Source organism: Sciurus vulgaris (assembly GCF_902686455.1).
Source record: "Sciurus vulgaris genome assembly, chromosome: 5".
Lineage (NCBI taxonomy): Eukaryota > Metazoa > Chordata > Mammalia > Rodentia > Sciuridae > Sciurus > Sciurus vulgaris.
The window spans coordinates 120,324,759-120,346,586 of record NC_136465.1 but is presented as its reverse complement, the minus strand read 5'-3'; the positions used below and the strand labels follow the sequence as shown (position 1 = coordinate 120,346,586).

The following is a 21,828-nucleotide window of genomic DNA, read 5'->3' as shown; positions in this document are numbered from 1 at the left end:
GTGAGGCACTGGGTTCAATTCTCAGCACCACATAAAAAAATAAAATAAAGATATTGTGTCCATCTATAGCTAAAAATATTAAAAAAAAAAAAAAAAAAAAAGAAGAAGAAGAAGAAAAGAGAATTACCTTTAAGGTACTATTTTCCCTATGTCATATAAAGAGGTAGTCAACTGGAAGTTGGACATGCTTTGTTTGGTTGGCACAGTGATGAAAATAATTTTAGTTTGCAAACAGTTAAAAACTGACATTTCTGCATGTAAATCTAAATTCTTTAAAGAAATTTAGAAATCACTAGAACTCCATTTACCCCAATATAACAGTGGGCTAGAGTTTGGTTCTGGTGCTAGCTTCAGCAGAGGAGGAGCTCCTCAGGATGCCTATTGCTCCCTAACACCTAACACAACCTATTTCTTACATTCATATCATCTGGCCCTTGTAGGCAGAGGAGCTTGCAGTTCTCCATGGGAATGTTGGAGGAGCAGTAAAGATACCAAAAGATTTTAATTTTCAGTTTCCAAAATCCTTACAAATACTCACCTATTGCTAAGGCCAAATGATCCTTGAGAGATCCTTCTCTGTCAGGCCCAGCTGGAAGTCCAGAAAGCTCAGAGGAATTCAGGAAGCCCTAAGTGTACAAGAAAACAAATATGAACCAATTTTGCACTATTAAAATTATTAATAGGGAAAAATAGTCTATTTCTAAGAAAATGGTTAAGATAACTAAGCATAAACAGATGATATTTCATTAAGCCAAAGATGTTAAAAACTGATAACAGGCCAGGTGTGATAACACGTCTGTAATCCCAGTGGCTTGGGAGGTGAAGGGAGGAAGATTACAAGTTCAAAGTCAATCTCAGCTATTTAGCAAGGCCCTGCCTCAAAATAAAAAATAAAAGGCCTGGTGATGTGGCTCAGTGGGTTCAATCCCTGGTACCAAAAACAACAACAACAACAAAAGGTAACAGTTCTGTTTTTATGAATTATTTTATTACTATACTACCCCCAATTCCATTCCACTCCTATCCTCTAGCCTAACTTCTTAAAAATATAATTTCCAGGCTGAGGTTTTGGCTCAGCAGTAGAGCATGCGCCTACAGCACTTGCCTAGCATGCATGAGGCACTGGGTTCGATTCTCAGCACCACATATAAATAGGTCCATCAACAACTAAAAATTTTTAAAATATATAATTTCCTAAAAACCAGGGCAATATTTCCACACAAGCATAAAATGTTAAACCTAGGAGACTTACAAACTGTTGGTGGGAATGCAAAATGTTTCAAATCCAATGGAGGATAATTGAATAATAACTAACAAAATTACATCATGTTTATCTTTTTTCCTTTTTGGCACTGGGGATTCCCTTTTGAAATTTTTTAGTTTTCAGACAGTCTAAATTGCTAAGGCTGGCCTCAAACTTGCAATGCTCCTGCCTCAGCCTCCTTAATAGCTAGGATTATAGACATGTACCACCATGCCTGGCTATTTCTAGGAATTTGATGATACACTTAAAACTAGACATAAGTACACACATACAAAATATTTCATTAAGCAATTATTTCTAATCATGTGGGTTTTATTTTTTTGCTTTGGTTTTTGCAGTGCTGGGAATTAAACCCAGGGGTGCTCTACTACTGAGCTACATTCCAAGCTCTTTTTATTTTCATTTCAAGACAGGGTCTCACCAACTTGCCTTGGCTGACCTCAGCCTCAGGTGCTGGGATTATAGGCATGTGCCACCACACTAGCTCTAATCATAAAATTTTGAAATTAGAGCTAGATGCAATGTGCATGACCGTAATTCCAGCAATTTGGGTGGCTGAGGCAGGAGGACAGTAGGTTCCAGGCCAGTTTCATCAATTTAGTGAGGCCCTAAGTGACTTAGCAAGACCCTATCTCAAAATAAAAAATGGCAGAGGATCTAGTTAAGTGGTAAAGTGCTCCAGGTTCAGGCCCCAGTACCAAAAGGAAAAAAGAAAAATTTTGAAATCAGCCTCAATGCCCAAGCACAGAAGAAAACTGGTTAAATAAACCATGGCATATCCACACAACAAAATACTATGCCATTGAAAAAGAGAAACAGGAAGATCACCATGAGCTGCTATAGAGTATTTCCAGGATATATTATTGGTAATAAAAGCAAATCAAAAGTATATATAATGCCAGGTCCAGTGGCACACACCTGTAATCCCAGCAACTCAGGAGGCTGAGATAGGAAGATCACAAATTCAAGGCCAGGGCTGGGGATGTAACTCAGTGGTAGAGTGCTTGCCTAGCATGCATGAGTTCAATCCCTATCACTGCAAAAACAAACAAAACACAAATTCAAGGCCAGCTTCAGTAAATTAGCAAGGCCCTAAGCAATTTAGCAATACCCTGTCTCAAAAAAATTTTTAAAAAGGACTGAATCTATAGCTCAGTAGTAAAGCACCAATGGGTTCAAAAAAATAAATTACCAAAAAATAAATTAAAATATATATAGATGAGCACTGTGGTGCATGCCTGTAATCCCAGCAACTCAGGAGGCTGAAACAGAAAGATCACAAGTTCAAGGTCAGTCTCAGCAACTTTGCAAGGCCCTCAGCAACCTAGTGAGACCCTGTCTCAGAATTAAAAATAAAAAGGGTTGAGAATGTAGCTCAGTGGTAAAGCACCCCTGGGTTCAATCCCACTACCCACCCACCCCCCAAAAAAAGAAAGGATATATATCCAGATTATATCACATTCATATAAGAAATATCTGTGAATATGTATATGTGTACATATACACATACATGCTTATTTTTACAAAAACAAATACTGAAAGTATAACCATAACCCAGTGATGTTGGTTATTTACAGGAGTAATGAGAATTGGATAGAATGGGGAGTAGAACTTCAAAGAATATGCTTTTGTTTTTTTTAATACTTTAAACTTTTGGAACTTTGTTAATGTTTTCTATATTCAAAAATCAAATCAAATCAACAAGGATTTGGGGATGAAAACAAAAACTGACTAAACAAACAGAAAATTCCAACTGTATTTCAAATGACTAACATAGCCTCACAGAAGCAGGAGGGGACAACATTGCTGGGCATGGTAGCACACACCTATAATCCCAGCCACTTGGGAAGCTGAGACAGGAGGGTCACAAACCCCAGGTCAGCCTAGGCAACTTAGTGAGACACTCTCAAAGGAGAATTTTAAAAAGGTTTGGAATGTAGTTTGGTGGCAGAGCTTTCCTGGATACAATCCCTGCTACAATCACTAATCAGAGTAACTTTCAAAACAGTCCTTTGACCATATTACTTCAATGTATAAACAAAAAGAACTACAAAGAAATCTTGAAATCCTTAGTTGTCTTGTTATTCATAGTAGTCAGATGTAGCAACTCTTAAACAGTTTTGTATACATTATAACACTGAGTATGTAGGTAACACTGAAGTTGATGGAAGGCAGCTTTCTCAATATGAGAGAAGGAAGACACAAAGATTGGAGAAAGAATCCTATAGTGCTGGATTAGAAGTGAAGCACACAAACTCAAATTGATATTCCGAACAGAGAAACAATGACATCTCAATAGAAATAGCATACCTAACTTACAGACCTTGGCTTCTAAAAATCATTCCCCTATTAAAAAGACAAGGACTCCCTGGAGGTGGTCAATTCCACGGCTGGGGCAAGGAAAGTGCAACATAAACCCAGAATATTGTGTTATGCCAAAAAGAAGGAAATATTCAGAAAATGATAGACATATCAGAAGGACACTAGAGACAGTTTGCACAGGTTTGGCTTGCAAAGGCCAAATTCATAATTTGAGCTCAGTGGTAGAGGCCTTGCCTACCATCTGCAAGGCCCTGGGTTCAATCCCCAGTAATCCAAAAATAATTAAAATTTAAAAAATTAAAATAAGAATCCATGAGTCAATGTTGGTACTAAGTAAATCATTAAAAAAGAGGAAAGAGGGGGAAACTCTAATGATAGAATACAACTAATTACTGCGTACAGAAGAAATTATAAGAGAAAAATAACCATTAAATGACCATTGTAGTAAAAACTGATCCTGGCAAGAATCATCAATGAATCCTAAAACCAGCATTAGCCAAAAGTCTTTTGAGAAACATTTGAGTCTCGAGAATCTCTCATACATATTATTTTGTTAATTACAAAGAGGAATGTGGCAACTACAGTGGAGAAACCTGCTAAATACAACATTAACTAAGAGATCAAAGTTAACATCACCAATAATGAACCCAACAGTCACTATGTGCCTTGTCACATGGTAACCTGAGAAAAATACTATTTGATATTCCTACAAAAAAGGAATATTTTCTGAGTCTAATCTGAAGGCACCTTAGGTAAAATTAAAGGATATTATACAAAACTGCTCTGTAGTCTTCTAAAATGTCCATGTAATAAATGGTCCTGATGTCCACAACATACTCATAAAAGGATTTAAAAAAAAAAAAAAGGATAATATGTATATAAAGAATTAAAGCAAACACAGTAAAATGCTAAAATATGGTGATCTGAACAAATAGTACACTGGAGTTTATCACAGAATACTGAAAACTTTAATACAAGCTTGAATTTTTTTCAAAATACAAGTTTTTAAAAAATTAGACCAAAAGAAAAAAAAAATGAAGATTAGAATTTAGGGGGATGTCCGAGGTTGGTGGTACACACCTGTATTCCTAGCAATTTGAGAGGCTAAAGTAGGAGGATCTCACATTTGAGGCCAGCCTCAGGAACTTGGTGAGATTCTCAGCAACTTAGCAAACCCTATCTCAAAATAAAAAATAAAAAGACTAGCGATGTAGCTGTGTTGAAGCATCCTGGGTTCAATCTCCAATACTGTCTCCCCCAAAAAAAGAATTAATGGGGATGGGGGTATAGCTCATAGCATAGCTCAGTGGCAAAGCACTTGCCTAGCATTTGTGAGACCCTGAGTTTAATCCCCAGTACCCACATCCCTAAAAAGGATAAGAATTTATACTTCAAGTGATCCATCTAGGCAATACAATTATTAAAAAAAAAAAAAAATTAGGACTGGTGTTGTCAGCCAGGCACAGTGGAACATGCCTGTAATCCTAGCTACTTGGGAGTCTGACGCAGGAAGATCAAGTTTGAGGCCAGTCTCAGCAACTTAAGACCCTGCCTCAAATTTTTAAAAAGCAATAAAAAAGCTGGGAATGTAACTCAGTTGTAGAATACCTCTGGGTTCAATCCCAGTACTGAAAAAAGGGGGAGGGGACTGAGGGTAAAGCACCAGCTTACCCTATATAATGCCCTGGGTTCAATCCCTAGCACCCACCCACCCCCCCAAATAATAATTTTAACATACGTTTCTCATATTTTTTTTGATTTTTTTGTACCAAGGATAGAACCCAGGGGTACTTAACCATTAAGCCACATCCCCAGCCCTTTTTAATTTTTTATTTTGAGACTGGTCTCACTAAGTTGCTTAGCGCCTCACTAAGTTGCTGAACCAAGGTTTGAATTTGTGATCCTCTTGCCTCAGCCTCCTGAGCTGCTAGGATTACAGGTGTGCGTCACCAAACCTATCTAATATCACTCTTTAATGTTGTAATAATTAACATTTACCACACAATCTAAAGAGAAGGATAAATATAAAAAAAATAAATAAAGGGGTAATAAACACATCAAAAATGTTGTGATCGAGTGGTTGGTTTGTTTTTGTCATGACAATAACACTGAATCAAAGGCAGACTGATTAGTTCCTTCTTTTACCCTTCTATGGATAAAAAAATATGATTATTCTCTCGAATTGTGCCTTTTCCAATCTCCCTACTTGGAAACACTTTCCATAGGACTTTCCCCATTTCTGAACAGGAAGCCTCAGATGGTTTCACTCAACTTGGGTGATTCCAACCAATGGCCATTGATTCATTCATTCATTCATTCAACAAAGATTTACTAAGCCTCAACTGAATGCTGCCCCAACTTCTCTTTCACCAAAGATAGAGCAGTGAAAAGACAAATTCGTGTAGCTTACATTCTATAGAGAAAGACACACAATATATAAGTAGACAAATATAACATATGGGTACTATAATAAAAATTTTTAAATAAGGCAGAATAAGGAGAAAGAAAAACAAAAGGGAACTAAACCTCCCTCAAAGAGATAACATTTAAGCAGAAATGTGAAGCAAGAGAGTGAAACCAGAGTTTTGGGGGGTGAGGGAGGGGAGCAGCAGGGGCAGGGTATCTAGTTCAGTGGTAGAAATATACTTAGCATGCACAAGACCCTACACTCAATCCCCAGCACCAAAAAGGAACAAATGCAGCATGTAGGAGACAACCTTCAAACTCACTTTACTGTATGTGGCGAGTTGATCCTTTAGGCTCTGACAATGTAACATGGTTCCCAAGGCTACTTGCTGGACCAACTGTTGAAATTTTAAATTTCTGGAAACAAAATCTGTCTCACAGTTTACCTGTAGGGATAAATGATGTTGTTGTATAAGTTATTTACCAATTGTTTCCAAAAGTGTCCTTAGGTTGTGCAGAACCAAGATGTTGATAGAATCATCAGCAGACTCATCATAAATGACCCCAGAGTTTTAAAGCTGCAGTTCCTCTCACTTGAGGCCAGAAACTAATGAAGTGATTCTTTCTGTACTAATGAGTTAGCATGAACGTGCACATTCAGAGAGGGTTCCATGATGTTCTGAAAGGCTCACTACAAGTTGACTGCCCGCCTTTGGTTGCACACCATAAACACCTCATTTCTCCAGCCTCCTTCAACTGTAAACCACATTTGCTATCACCCTATTTATCCTTTTTTCTTACTCTAAACTAATTTGCATCTACTTCTTCACTAGCTAAGGCCCCCACATCTCCTCTAAAACAGATATTCTCTACTATCAACTAATTAATATAATTACTACTTTAAAATCTAATTGTTTCAGAAAACAATAACAAGGTGCAGACTGTACTAGCTCACATTTAGGACTAATATTCTAGACTAGGAGGCTATTTGTCATCAACATACCTGTGCTTTTCTATACTTAAATGAATCTATAGCTAATCACTGAGGTCTTTCAAGTTTAACTCCAAATACCCTTTATGATTAGCAAACAAATTTCTTATTTAAGAATGCAAAAGGTCAACCACAAGCCTTACACTGATGTGTGAAATTTCAACAACTCACCTCTACTAATACAGTAGTATTTCCTTCCTGCAGCAGCCCAATCAGGCCTTCTTTAGTCTTTCTCCCATGGAGCTTGGTAGCTTTGCTCCAGCCCTCCTTCTGGGCCTGCTTGTGAAGCCAGATCTCTGCCTATAAATTGGAAAGAAAAAGGGCAGATGATGAAGTCACAGAATTTAGAACTGAATGGTGTTCTAAAATATGTTCAATTCCCTGATTATTTCTGCTTCTTCTAAATTGTTTTATTCTAGTGGCAGTGTACCACTAAATGCTGAATATAGACATTGCAGAAACTGATGCTCTGGTTAAGTTTGATCCTCACAACCCTACGGAGAAGATGGTATTATTTTCATTATACAGACAAGAATGACTCAACTATGAAAGATTAATTTAAATGTCCACAAAGTATTAGTGTGAAGGCGCCATAATTTGAGTCCTAGAGGGTCTGACGCCAAAGCACACACAGGTCCATGCAGCAGAAAACACCATAGCAGTCTTGCATGGTATAGGGTTTGTTAACCCTGGGATCCTGATTCGATTGCTTCCCACTAAGACAAAGGCTGAGGTGGTTGTTTAAGCTAGAATTCCATCTAGGTTTCTGCCTTTATGGACCACCATTCATCAGGTCTTACCTATGCTCCCCAGTATCCCTCTCCAACAAACTGAAGTCGAACCCTAATACCTGACCCTGCATCCCCTTCCCACCTGTTTGAGATCTCCGCCGCAAGTTTCCAGAGCTTTCTTGCAATTTACAAAGGAGTAGCCGGTTTTCTGCCGCAGTTTCATAAGGAGATCCTTTCTGGAGGCCGAGGAAGACAGCCAGGACCCTGCGTGAATGGTGTGCCATGGCTGGAGCGACTGAAGCAGAAGGGACCCGGCCTGGAGCGGATAAGAAGACAGGGATGAGAATCCGGAAGCAGCTAGGACACGGGGAGAGGAAGGAGAGCCCACCAGCTGCGAGGCGGCCTTAGGGCTGGGGAGATGTGGAAAGGGCAGTGACAGGGCTGGACAGTGAAGAGTCAATGCCTGTGGAGGAGGTGGAACCGAGTCGAACGCGGGTTGGGCTAAGTAAGGCGTGCGCTCCAGGCGCAAGGAAGGCAGAGTCACCACCCGGGCCAGGAGTCCTCACCGGGAGGCCCCCGGTCCGCGCGTCCAGGCACAAGCGCAGTGACCGTAGCAGCGACATCTCTCTAGCCTAACTCACTCCCGCCCGCTGACGCACAGGTGAAGCGACCGACTACGGCGTGGCGGAAGGGTCAAAACTCTCCCCCAGGACGTGGCAAACAAGGGGGCTCCACCTGCTGGCAGGAGGGACACAATCGCCTTGGTTCGGCTTATGGAAACATATAGATCCAGACACTTCACCGGGGAGTTACCCGCCACAGGAAAAATAAAAGAAACCAAGGGATAAAGGTGTTACAAAATAATAGTATAAAACGAGTGGTTACAAACAGAGAAACAACATGTATCCCATTTGTTTACAATAAAAAAAAAAAAAACCTAAAAAAAAAAAAAAAAAAACGAGTGGTTAAAACTTGTTTTTTTTTTTTTTTATTTCCAATGTACTTTCGTATTCATTATCCATTTATGACCCACGACTCGCTGAGGCCCGTAGGTGGGTAGAACTCCAATAAACTTAGTAATTATTTGTTAACTGAGCAAAATATCTGTGTAACCCTTGTGTGCTGGGAACTGTGCTAAGCTTCATGGAATTAGACGTGAATAAACCACAGTTCTACTCTCCAAGGAAATCCCATAGTGGGAAAATAAGGATCAGACAAATCTCCGCACAAGTCAAAGTAAGGTCCCATAAAATGAACAGTTAAAGGATCTCAGAGGGGAAAAATCACATTCAAATAGCAGTTGAAAAACATTTTCAGGAAAGAGGCAGAGAGTAAGATTTTTGACAGATAGCAATAGTTCTTCCAGGCAGGGAATCATCATAAAGGATAGAAGTCAGGAACCCAAGTATGGATTTAGAGAAGGAAGAGTAGACCTTTTATAATTTGGTCAGAGGCCCAATACATGTAGGAAAAGAATAGAAAATGAAAAAAGAGTAATTTAGGATTAGATGGAAGTTCCAAGCAAAGGAGTTTGTTCTTGCTTCTACAAGCCATGGAAGCTAAGAGCTGATTTGGAAGATTGCAAGTTTTCAGACTGGCTTGAAGGCAAAAGAAGGTGGCAGAGGGTCCAGAGGAGGTCACTATGTGCCTTAGCAGTAAGTAAAGAGATCCTGAACCAGAGAAACCAGAGTGAGAAGAGACAAAAAAATGAAGCAAAACACATGAGAAAAGAATGACTAATGGAGCTTGGAAAGAAAAAACAAAGGTGAGAAGAACCTAGTACTTAGTCCAGTGTTCTGCATTGCATGATTCTGAGATTAGGGCTCCATCTCTGAAAAGGATAAAGAAGTTACAGCCCAAAAGAGAGCTCTGCTGCTTATCCCCAGCTCTTCAGGGGTGGGGGGACCCTCCATATATTTTAGATTTGGGGTTTTGTTTTTGATACTGGGACACTTTATGACTGAGCTACATCCCCAGCCCCTTGGTTTTTATTTTGAGACAGGATTTTGCTAAATTGCTGAAGCCAACCTTGAACTTACAATCCTCCTGCCTCAGCCTCCCAAATTGCTAGGATTACAGACATGCACCACCATGCCCAACTAGATCTTTTTTTTTTTTTTTTTAAAGTCCATTATGTATAAACAGACAACTGCAGGACTGGCAACTGTTCTCATATCCCATTTACCTTCCTTACTTCCAAAAATCCTAGGAACCCTTCCAAACTCCTTTGTGCAAAACCCCTTTATGCTCTACAAACCAGTATTTCTAGGGCTCTAGAATTCTTAGCAGACACCCACCCTGTATCTGCCCAAGCATAACTGGGGGAACATAGAAAGAAGAGGGGAAGAGAGAGACACCAAGGAAATTATTATTATTATTAATTTTGGTCGTCGTGTTTATGGCTCTGGTGATACAGCTTTGGAGATAGCAGTTCCTTTATTGGAATGGAGTGACGTCAAGCAGGTCTTGGTTCCCTGTGCCTGGCTCTATAGATGTTGACGTTCTTATCCTCATCCCGCTGGGCCAGCTCAAGTTGGAAGTGCTGGGGAAGAAGGTGCTGAAAGAAGTTTGCTGTCCCATGTTCCTCTCTCATCTTAGAGGCCAGGTAGATGGTGCCATGATGCCCACACAGATGTTGGAGGGTCCCCAGTAGCAGTGGGAAGGTGGGCTCCATGTACACGATGTCAGTCCCCAGCACCAGGTCATAGTCTCCAGGGAAGACATACTGATCAATCCCCCAGGACAAAGCACGGACCTGGACCCGGCCTCCAGCTGGCACATTAGCCTGGACATTTCCCTGGATCTGCTCTAGGGCCATTGGCAGGTCAGTGATGGTAACATCCCCCCCTGAGAGAGAGCAAGGAGGAGAAATGCAAGTCAGAGAGACCAACTGAGGGCTCCTGGCTCCTGCTTGGAAGGTCCAGAGGCCTCAATACCTAGAGGGCAATGTCTCAACAGCCCAAAGTCCACATTTGACTTTTAGCTTGCCCTAACATCCATCTTATCCACTGCTATTCTCATTACTCTACATTCTACAACATCAACATTCCCGCTGAGCTAATCTTCAACCTCTCTGCCAAACACAACAATCAGATGTCAGCAGAAGCCTGGGCACGACTAAGCTGGAGATGGGCTATGCACCCACCCTCACTGACACAAGCCTGCCTTCAGGGGTCTGGAAAGCTTCCCAGAAGACATGACCTCAGCTGAGTTCTAAAGGGCAAGTAGAAAGTTAGTCAGGTGTAGTTTTCCAAGCTGAGGATAGTGAGTACGAAGGCCTGGCAAGAGAAGAGTATGACATGTTCAAAGAAGGCTGTATCTTAAAGGCTTTGGAAGAGAAAAGTGTCAAGACATGAGAAAAGAGAGCCATAACATGGTAAGGAGATACAGGTTTCATAAGAGGGCAAGAGGGTTTAAGATGAGAGGCAGGCTGGGCATGGTGGTGCACACTGTAATCCCAGCAGCTTGAAAGACTGAGGCAGGAGGGTCTTGAGTTCAAAGTCAGCCTCAGCAACTTAGCAAGGCCCTAAGAAACTTAGCAAGACCCCATCTCTAAATAAAAATGTTTGAGAAGAGCTGAAGATGTGGCTCAGTGGTTAAGTGCCCATGGGTTCAATCCCCAATTAAAAAAAAAAAAAAGACAAGAAACAGGGTGAAGATCAGATTAGCATTTCAGAAAGCATTCATTCAATAAATTGAGAAACTAGAAGTGCTAGGGATACAGTGGTGAGCAAAACAGAACCTCAGCTTTCCTTGAGTTTCATTCTAGAGGTAGAAATGCACTAGATAGTGCAAAAATAACTAACTATATATTTAAAATAATTATTTAATTATAATCATGATGAGTATTATAGAAAGAGATGTAGGAAGTACTAAGGATGCATTCATTCATTTTTATCATATGCCTATATGCCAGGTGTTGAGATAGAGGAGTGGACCAGCCAGAGGAGTGTCCCCTCCCCACGGAGCTTACAGTCTAGTGGCAAGAAACAGATTTTTTTTTAATGAAATACAATACACTGTATGTCAAATGGTAATAAGTGATATGGTGAAATGCAAATCAGAGAAAGGGAATAAGAACTGCTTAAGGGTCAGAACAGGGAATGTAATTTTAAATTGGATGATTGGGGAAAGTCTCCATAAGCAGATTATGTTTGGGCAAATACCTGAAGGCAGCATGAAGCAAATCACGTGGATCTCTCAGGGTAAAGTCTACCAAGTGACAGACCAACAAGCACAAAGACCTTGAGGAAGGACTCTGCTGCCTGACATAGGTGAGGAACAGAGGGAAGACAGTGGCTGCAGCAGAGAGTGAAGGGGACAATAGTAGGCACTGGATCATAGTAAGGGCCTTATAAGAAGACTGTGAGAAATCTGGCGTTTAATCTGTGTGATATGGGATACTATGGAAGGATTTTAAATGGAAGAAAGGCATACACTGATTTAATGTTTTAAAGTACGAATTCTGGTTGCTGCAATTATAGTTGCCCAGGCTGGCCTCAAAAAAAGTGATCCTCCTGCTTCAGCCTCCCAAGTTGCTGGGATTGCAGGCACGTACCCACTGAATATATTTTTAATATGCTCAAATATCAAAAGAATATATTTCTGAATATATTTTGGAGGTAGAGTCCACAGGAATTGCCAACAGATTGAATATGAAATATAACAGAGAAAGAGGGAACGTTCAGGATGTTTTTCAGATGTTTGTCCTGACAAACTAGAAGACCAAATTGCTATTCATTTGAACAAGTAGTGCTATAGGAGCTGGTTTGAATAGGAAATTATGATATCATTTCTGGACACATTAAGTTTGAGATGACCATCAGACAACCACATAAATACTAAATAGATAGTCATTTATGCAAACAAGTAGAGATAAAAAATGGAAGAATCATAGTCATAAGCATGAAAAGGACACTCAAAGCCACGAAGTGTTGAGAGTGCTCAGGAGGTAGTCAGAAAAAAGAAAAGGTCAAAGGACTACTACTTGAGCTCTGGGTACTCAAAATTTTAGTTGTGAAGATGAATAGAAACTAAAAGAAGAGAAGGGAAAGCTGTGCCAGTGAGGCAGGCAGAAGCCAGATGTGGTGCTCTAGAAAGCAAAGGAAGTTTCAAGGAGGGAGTGGCAATGTCAAATGCAGAGTCAGCCGAGGTGGACTGATGACTGACTCCTGGGTTTAACAACACGAAGTTGCAAGTGAAGCTCATAACCTTTTTTTTTTTAAATATTTTCTTAGTTGTTGATGGACCTTTATTTTTATTTATATGCGGTGCTAAGAATCAAACCCAGTGTCTCACCCATGTGAGGCAAGTGCTGTACCACTGAGCCACAATCCCAACCCCTAAGCTCATAACCTTAACTAGAGCCATTGGAATAGAGAGTATGGTGGAGTCAAAGTCTGGATTGGAATGAATGGAAAAAAGAATAGGAGTGGAGGAAGCAGAGACAGTGGACAATAACCCTTTCAAGGAACTTTGTTTTAAAGCAGAGAAGAGAAATGGCTTGGTAACTGGAGGAAGATGTAGGATCAGAGTATTTTTTTTCTGAAATAAGAGAAATTACAGCATATTTATGTGTATGTGTATCTAATAATATAAAATATGTATAGATAGACATGATGATATATGGACATAATTATGTGTAATAGATATAATTATATAGAGAGAGGGGAAGAGAATAAGACCCAGAGAGAAGGAAAAATCAATGCAGGAGATAGTGGGGGCTGTTGCTGGAACAGTATCTTTGAGCTGGTGGGAAAATTTAGAATCTTGAGACAAATGGAGGGTTTGATTATAGCTAGCACAGTGTGTTCATCCATGATAAGAGGCAGAAGGCAGCCAGATGTGGTGTGCACACCTGTAATTCTAGCTACATGGGAGTCTGAGACAGAGGATCACAAATTCAAGGCCAGCCTCAGCAACTCAGTTAGACCCTGTCTTAAAATAAAATAAAAAGGGCTGGGGATGTAGCTCAGTGGTAGAGGGCCCCAGAGTTCTATCCCTCGTACCACAAACAACAACAACAACAAAGCAGAAGGCAATGTATCAGACACAGACACAAGAGAACAGATGTTGTGACAGGAACATGTGGACATTTTCTGAGAAAATATAAGCAATCAGGAGATAGGAAACAAAGTCATCACCTGAGGGTGATGATAGTGGAAGAGGCATTTAAAGTTTTGAAGAACAAGGAAGTAAGAAACAGATGTTTAGGGGAGTGGAAGAATAAGCAGAAAAAGGGAAGTGTCATAGGCTAGCATTTAAGACCCACCTGTCAACAAAACAAATTTAAAATGAGACCAATGAGAAACAGGTGGATATGTACTAGGAGGGCCTAAACTGACCTGGGGTGGAATTATCAAGGAAGCCTTTCCTTGGAAGTGATGGTTGAGCTGAGCAATAAGGAATGCATATGCATTAACCAGGTAGCAAAAGGGTTTCAGACAGAAAGCGCAACCTGTGCAAAGTTCCCAAGGAAGGGAACATGAAAGCAGGTTTGTGGAACCAACAATAGCACAAAGAGGACAGATGGGAGAGAGGCACAGAAAGAAGCTGGAGAGGTAGGTGCACATCTGTAATCTCAGCTACTCAGGAGGCTGAGGCAGAAGGACCACAACTTCAAGGTCAAAATAAAATAAGAGTTGGAGATTTAGCTCAATGGTAGAACCCTCATTCAGCACATGCAAAGCTCTGGGTTCAATTCCCAGTATCTCCCTACTGAAAAAAGAAAAAAAAAGATAAAAGAAGAAAAAAAGAGGAAGAAAGAAAAAGGCTGGAGAGGGAGGTAAGGCATTGGAGGCCATACTAAAAGTATTTGTTCTATCCTGAAAACAATAAGAAACCACTGAAAATTCTGGGGTGGGGTGTGATTACATTTGTATTTTTGAAAGTCATTCTAACTGCCAGGTAGAATGGGCAGAAGTCTAAGTGGGGACAAAAAGTCAATGTAGGAAGACCAGTATGACTATATAGCAGTCCAAGCAAGTGATGGTGGCTTGGACTGAGAAGCTGTTAGTGAAGATGGAAAAACATAAGAAAATTCAAGAGATTTTTAGGAGATAAAATCAATAGGACTTGAATAATGATATGGGGGTGATAAACAGGGACATGTCAAAGGTGATATCTAGGCAGACTGGGTTGATGGTGGTTTGATTCACCAAGATGGGGAAGCCTGAGGGAGGATCACAAAATCTTCCCCATACTTTCCTGAGGGGAAGTATGAAGGCTTTTCAGGCAAGAAATGGTAATGGCCTGAACAAAACATGGTAGGAAGAAGAGCAGATAACTGTGGAAGTGCTAAGGGTATATAATTCAAGGACTGACTGATTACAAGGAAGTGAAGGGAAAGGGAAAGAGACAAGATAACACTCAGAGCTGGGTGTGGTGGTACACACCTGTAATCCCAGCAGCAAGGGAAGCTGAGGCAGGAGGATTGCAAGTTCAAGGCCAGACTCATCAATTTAGAGAGGCCCTAAGCAATTTAGGGAGCAGTCTCAAGATAAAAAATGAAAAGGGTTGGGGATGTGGCTCAGTGGTTAAGTGCCTCTGGGTACAGTCCCCAATGCCAAAAGTAAATAAGTAAATACATAAATAAATAAATAAACTCAGATTTCTGAGTTGGCAAGTAAATAGGGATCAAAGGCAAAGAAGCCAGTTTGGTAGCAAGTGAAGTTAAGTGTTCCCATTATATGCATGGCTTTTTCTCCCATGTTCATATAACTACCTGACTCTTACCCATTCATCCTTCATGGAAAAATTGCTATTGACGTTCCCTGGTTTTTAGAGCCTCCTCTATTCACAATGTCCATCTCCTCCTCACCTGACAGAGCTTCCTCCTGATGGATTCTCAGGGAATCAAGGAAGACATGGCCAGAGCAAGTTCACTGGCTTTGCGCATACCTCACCATAGCTCTTGAACAGTAGCATCTTACCCCATTTTCTCCACTAAACCACAAGCTCCTTAGGGAGAGGAAATCGCTGTCGAATTCCCAATACCTAGCATGATTTCTGGCACTATGGAACTTGGAATACAGGTTGGATGAAGGAACGCTTGCCTCTGGGAAGACTTCCCTTAATGTAGGGACCTTAACTAGGCTCCCCAAGCCTAGTTGTTTTTGTTTTGTTGTTGTTGTTGTTGTTGTTCTAATTAGTTATACATGACAGTAGAATGCATTTTGACACATTCAAAACTTAATTTTGTCCTTATGAACAAAGACATGCTAATTTGCATGACTTCATGAATGTTTTGTTTTTTTGGTGCCAGGGTTTGAAACCAGGGGTGCTTAAAAACTGAGCTACATCCCCCAACTCCTCCCTGCCCCCGCCCTTTTTTGTATTTTATTTAAAGACAGGGTCTTGCTGAGTTGCTTAGGGCCTCACTAAATTGCTGAGACTGACCTCAAACTTGGAATCCTCCTGCCTCAGACTCCCCAGTCACTGGGATTACAGGCATGTGCCACCAAGCCCAGCAGTTAGTTTGTCTTTTTGCTCTCTGTGATTTCATGGGGAATTTGTCACTTAAAATTCCCTTTGGGGAAGGCATAGTGGTCCATGCCTGTTATCCCAGCAACTTGGGAGGCTGAGGCAGGAGGATTGCAAATTCAAGGCCAACCTCAGCAATTTAGCAAGACCTTTCCTCAAAATAAAAAAATAAAAAAGGGCTGGTGATGTGGTTCAGTGGTTAAGCATCTTAGGTTCAATCCCCAATGCCAAAACAAACAAACAAACAGTTTTTAAATAAGTGCTTTCAGTATAGGGTTTGTATGATCCTTAGATTATAAAAGACTCTTTTTAGTTTCTGGTTCTTGATAAAACAAACTTTTCCTTACCCTTTCCTTTTCCAAGTCTGCCATGCTTAATTCCTACTCCCACTTCCCAAACACCCAAGGAATCTAACATATGCATTCATGAGATTTAATACCCACGGGTCATGTTCCTACATGATACCTCCACATATGCATTTTGACAGAAGACCATATCCAAGCCAAAGAGGATTTTTTTTTTTTTTTTTTTTTTTTTTTTTTTTTTTTTTTGGTAATGGGGATTGAATCCAGGGGTGCTTTATCACTGAGCCACACACCCCCAGCCCTTTTTATGTTTTATTTTGTGACAGGGTCTGGCAAAGTTGCTTAAGCTTCACTAAATTGCTAAGGCTGGCCTTGAACTTTCAGTCCTCCTCCCTCAACCTCCTCAGTCACTGGGATTACAGGCATGGGCCATCATGCCCTGCCCAAAGGGAATTTTAAGTGATAAATTAAAGAGAGCATGAAATTACAGAGAGCAAAAAGAAACAGGTGGGCTTGGTGGCACATGCCTGTAATCCCAGTGACTGGGGAGGCTCAGGCAGGAGGATTCCAAGTTCAAGGTTAGCCTCAGCAATATAGGGAGGTCCTAAGCAAATTGAGACCTTGTATCAAAATTCAAAATACAAAATAGAAAAAACTGGGGATGTAGCTCAGTGATTAAGCACCCCTGAATTCGATTACCGGTACCACAAAAGAAAAAAAAAAAAAAAAAAAAAGGAAAACGACTTCTATAAGACCTGCCCAATTTTTATTTCTTGCCCTCTAATGTCAGAATGTCACCATCCTGGGTGTTCTGACAGTCAATTAGCGCTTTCTGCGACGCAGAAGCAGGCAGGATGCAGGTCGGGTCGGGGTTGTTAAAAAGAAGGGACTGAATTGAATCCAAAGCACTGCCCTCTCCCAAGAATCCACGAAGTGGGATTTCTCCACACTCCGGTTACCCAAACCCTCCCTCCGCAATGCCAGCTCACACACCCTGCAGCGCTGCCAAGATTCCCACGATGCCCGTCCCTGCGCCCAGTTCGATCACCTTCTTGCCTCGAAAATCCACATTTTGACTCTCGAAATAGTTGCACAAACTCAGAGCCTATTGATTGGGGGCGGGGGGGCGGTGGAGAAAAAAGACAATGACGGAGATGGCTCCATATGGCAGATTGTGAATCCAGGGTCGGGACCTCCCAGGTACCCTCAACCGGCGTAACCCTTTTCTCACCGAATCCCACACGCCTGCGGCCACCCCGAGGTGAGACCCAAAATTTTGCGTGATGCTCAGTACATGCCCACAGAAGTAGAACCGGCTTTTCTCCGAGTAAGAGTCGCTAAAGAGCCCGACTTCGCGAGGGAACACTGACTCCGGCTCTGATTCAGGATCCCGGCGGCAGTTCGCCATCCGGCCAAGATTGTACCCCGGCGCCACGGCGGGTGCTCGGATCCCTAGTCTGTGGCGGAGTAGAGGTTGAGGGCCGCCCGGAGTCTCAGATTCCCAGTGGCATCCAGCCCCGCCTCCCCGAGTCTGCCCTCCTTTCTCCGGATGGACTTCCTGGAGGTGGAACGAGAAGCTACCCCTCCTGCCCTGGTCCCTAGTTTATATCCAACAGGACCCACGTAGAAGAGATATATATATATATATACATATATATATATATACATATATATATATCTCCACCAGATGTCTCGGAACCAGGGAGAGGAAAGAGAAACGTGCTTGATTCCACCGTAGGAGACGAGGCTCCCAGATTCCTCTTACCTGTGGGGTGCACAAGTACCTGCAACCAGCATGGCAACCAGACCACGCAGAAACAACCCAAGAGAAGAGGATGGCCTGAGACTGGATTTGCCAAGCAACTTAGAAACCAGTGGTGCGGAGGTCACCTCCGGCGTTCGACCCTTGTGGTCCTCCCTGCTCAGTCCTGTCAAATTTGCTCCTGGGTCTTTAAGGGGCGAGACCTGCTCGCGGCTTGCAGATTGCGTCATTATCTTGCGCCTCGGGCCTCGGTCCCCACGTGGACTCAGTGAAACCGCGACCCGGCATCATGGCGGGAGTAGAAACTGGGAACCCAGTGGGAGCTGAGGCCCCGCAGCCTCAGAAGCGCTACTACCGGCAACGTGCCCACTCCAACCCCATGGCGGATCATACGCTGTGCTAGTGAGCAAGAGGGGCAGGGGGAAGGGAAAGAGGGCAGAATGCTCCAAGCAGCCCGGGAGAGTAATTGTGCTGGGATTGTCGGGAGGATTTGGGATCGACCCAGGAGGACCGACTGGTTGACGTCAGTTGGGGGTGAATCAGAGATTTGGCACAGGGCTGAGTTGGTCAGTTGAAAGAGCGCTTGGCGTCCTAGTAGCGGTGCCAAATCTGGGAAGAGAGTTACCGAAACTAGAGTGAAGAAGCAGGCTGTCGTTTCCATCTTTCAGTTTTGTTTGATGGATTAAAAAAAAAAAAAAGATATACACAATCCTACACTCCTTATCTTACCCTCTCTCTGCAGAGCACACAAACTAGGAGTATCTCAGTGCCTTAGTCAGTCACTGGGAGAAGGGGAACTTGTGTCCCAAAAAGGAGAGCTGCCCAGTCAGGGTCATATCAACTCCAGAAGTGGAGATGGGCAGGTCAGCAATTTTGGGTCTCATGATGGGCCTGTGATTCACATTGGGAGTGAGGGGGCTTTCCATCGTGCCTCCTAGAGCCCAGTGTTACAGAATTTTTGAAAAACCCTCCTCCACCCACCTTCCACCCACACCCACCCACGCACATGCAATACCACTTCTGAAAAATGGTATGATCAACTTTCTTACATGTCTTATGCCTTCTTTCCAATAGCCCTGTGAAGCCAGAGGAAATGGACTGGTCTGAGCTATACCCAGAGTTCTTCGCCCCACTCACTCAAAATCAGAGCCATGATGACCCAAAGGATAAGAAAGAACAGCGAACTCAGGCCCAAGTGGAGTTCGCAGACATAGGCTGTGGCTATGGTGGCCTGTTAGGTAACACTGGCTCTTTCTCTGGATTGAGGAGAGGCCTAGGTTCTGCCATCTCAGCAGGTTTGATGGGGGCTACAGGTGACCTTTCCCCTCCAGACATTGGTGACATCAGTGTGGAGGGCCTCCCACCTCCCTTCTACTCTGGATGTGTGGCCTTTGCCCTGGAGAAGGGAGTAGGTCACCTGAAATGCCTCTTAGAACTTCATTTGTTCTGTCTGGCCTCAGTCCCTACATGAGCCCCATTTCACCTGCCAGGTGCTGGATCAGTGAGCTGGTCAGCACAAGCGTCAGAGATTAGCTGCTATGGCCAGTGATCCTGAACTGTCTTTCTTGGGGATTCCACCGCTTTCCCCAACCCCCACCCCACCTTCACTAGTCACATTCTTTCTTCTCCATGCTCATGTTTTTGGGTTCCTCTTATATTATCTGTGTTGTTTCAGGTATGCATTTCTAGTTTTAGGTCTAGTTTTAGATCTTCCCATACAGATAACAGCCTGACAGGGAGAAGGACATGATACTTAGAGGTAGAAAACCCTGGTTCAAGTTCCAACCTACTCCTTCTTAGCTCTATGATCTTGAGCACTTTTGGCCCTTAGAGTCCTCATCTTCACATTCTACCATAAAGTCTTATAAAGATTAACTGAGGAAAAAAAAGATTTAATGAGACCATGTGTGAAATCACTGTGAAAATGCTAAAGGAAGTGCAAATTGTATATGTACTCTCAGCCTTCCAATTGTAATCCTGATGACAATTTTTGTATCTCCCCACCTCACCTCCACCAGAGAATGATCTTTATAGGTATGCCATACCTACTCTTGATTTTGACAGTTGCAGATCAAGTCCTCCTTTCCTCTGTTGACCCCGCTGAATTCCCATAGTATGAGGTTGATGATCCTATTGCTATTTCTGTACCCAGTGGAGCTATCACCACTGTTCCCAGACACTCTGATTCTGGGTCTGGAGATACGTGTGAAGGTCTCAGACTATGTACAAGACCGGATTCGGGCCCTACGCACAGCTCCTGGAGGTGGCTTCCAGAATATCGCCTGTCTCCGTAGTAATGCCATGAAGCATCTTCCTAACTTCTTCCACAAGGGCCAGGTGGGGAGGGGACCTGGTGGGTTAGGCTGGTAGGCAGGCCAGGCCTGGAAGCCAGGTCTCAACCCTATTGGTGCCTGTCTGTCTTACAGTTGACAAAGATGTTCTTCCTCTTCCCTGACCCACATTTCAAGCGAACGAAGCACAAGTGGCGAATCATCAGTCCCACACTGCTGGCAGAATATGCCTACGTGCTAAGAGTTGGGGTGAGTTGGGAGGGAGGAGGGGTGAGTGGCTTACTTGGAATCTTCACTAAGAATTAATTGGAAATGCATTTAGACACTTCCATCATCACTCCCATCATTTTGCTGCTCAGTTGCATGCAGCTCCTGTCTAGGCTGATTTTGCCTATGCAGGGGCTGGTATATACCACAACTGATGTGCTGGAGCTACACCACTGGATGTGCACCCATTTTGAAGGCCATCCCCTGTTCGAGCGTGTGCCTCTGGAGGAGCTGGTAAGTAGGGGGCCTGGGGAAATTGTAAGGAAGCAGGCCCTTTCCAGAGTGCTTCTATATTCTTTGGACCCAGGTCAGGACCAGGAGGATGGGACAGGAATCTGGGGATCTGGGGGAGTCTGAAAGGTGGGCACAGACTTATTGAACCCTTCCTTCTTCCAGAGTGAAGATCCCATTATAGGACATCTAGGAACCTCAACAGAGGAGGGAAAGAAAGTTCTACGCAATGGAGGAAAGAATTTCCCAGCCATCTTCCGAAGAATACAGGATCCCACCCTCCAGACAATGACCCCCAATCCTACCCTGCCTGGTCACTGAATACCTACCCTGCATTAGCTGGACCCCATCTTCCAGGGACAGGAAAGAAGATCAGGCCCTTTGGGGCCTGGTGAACCTGGTGGGACTGGGCTCCAAGAAGTTGGGGAGGTGCCTGTGTTCACAACTACCCCAGCTCTTCTCACTTTCTCATTCCTTCAATGCCAGCAGAAAGCAAAAGCAGATGACTGGGAAGGACAAAGGACCTTGGACCATAGGAGAACTTTGGAAGGGTGCGGGGTCTTGTTCCCTGTAATACTCCCTTCTCCTTGTGGGGTCTCTCCTCAGCTAGAGTGAAGAATGCAATGTCCCACTGTCTAAACTCTTTACTCAGCTTAAATTACTTGTCCACTTGTGTTTACTTTGCAGTCCTGGGGAATAATGTGTGTGTGTGTGTGTGTGTGTGCATGCATGCGCGTGCGCGCCTGCGCTCACACATGCCCATGCTGCTATTTCTCA

The 21,828-nt window shown here is 42.7% G+C and overlaps 3 protein-coding genes across 12 annotated transcripts in view; 1 reads left to right on the top strand and 2 right to left on the bottom strand.

The window, feature by feature from the left end:
* Positions 1-18,358, bottom strand: part of TSFM (Ts translation elongation factor, mitochondrial) — a 32,035-nt gene extending 13,677 nt beyond the window's left edge. For 4 of the 10 annotated variants that reach the window (XM_079139166.1, XM_079139174.1, XM_079139170.1 and 1 more), the window contains exons 1-6: positions 17,494-17,604; positions 8,281-8,449; positions 7,857-8,030; positions 7,155-7,283; positions 6,316-6,438; positions 539-626 (exon numbers count right to left, since the gene is read on the bottom strand). In XM_079139166.1, coding sequence (XP_078995292.1) covers positions 539-626; positions 6,316-6,438; positions 7,155-7,283; positions 7,857-8,030; positions 8,281-8,337 — 571 coding nt within the window. In that variant the 5' untranslated portion in view covers positions 8,338-8,449; positions 17,494-17,604. Of the gene's footprint in view, positions 1-538; positions 627-6,303; positions 6,439-7,154; positions 7,284-7,856; positions 8,031-8,280; positions 8,458-17,493; positions 17,605-18,265 lie in introns of those variants that run through there. The other 6 variants (XM_079139173.1, XM_079139165.1, XM_079139171.1 and 3 more) reach the window with 4 other exon arrangements.
* Positions 10,076-18,492, bottom strand: EEF1AKMT3 (EEF1A lysine methyltransferase 3; the record flags this gene model as incomplete). The annotated part of the gene is made up of 4 exons (XM_079139176.1): positions 10,076-10,561; positions 17,494-17,605; positions 17,732-17,957; positions 18,266-18,492. The coding sequence occupies 4 exons, from the start codon at positions 18,490-18,492 to the stop codon at positions 10,170-10,172; spliced, it is 957 nt and encodes a 318-aa protein (XP_078995302.1). The 3' UTR covers positions 10,076-10,169.
* Positions 18,493-18,532: 40 nt separating this feature from the next.
* METTL1 (methyltransferase 1, tRNA methylguanosine) lies at positions 18,533-21,738 on the top strand. Its single transcript, XM_079139177.1, has 6 exons — positions 18,533-18,664; positions 19,337-19,500; positions 20,415-20,599; positions 20,689-20,802; positions 20,953-21,054; positions 21,217-21,738. Exons 1-6 carry the CDS (start codon positions 18,552-18,554, stop codon positions 21,370-21,372), a joined length of 834 nt encoding a protein of 277 aa, XP_078995303.1. The 5' UTR covers positions 18,533-18,551; the 3' UTR covers positions 21,373-21,738.
* The last annotated feature ends 90 nt before the right edge of the window (positions 21,739-21,828 follow it).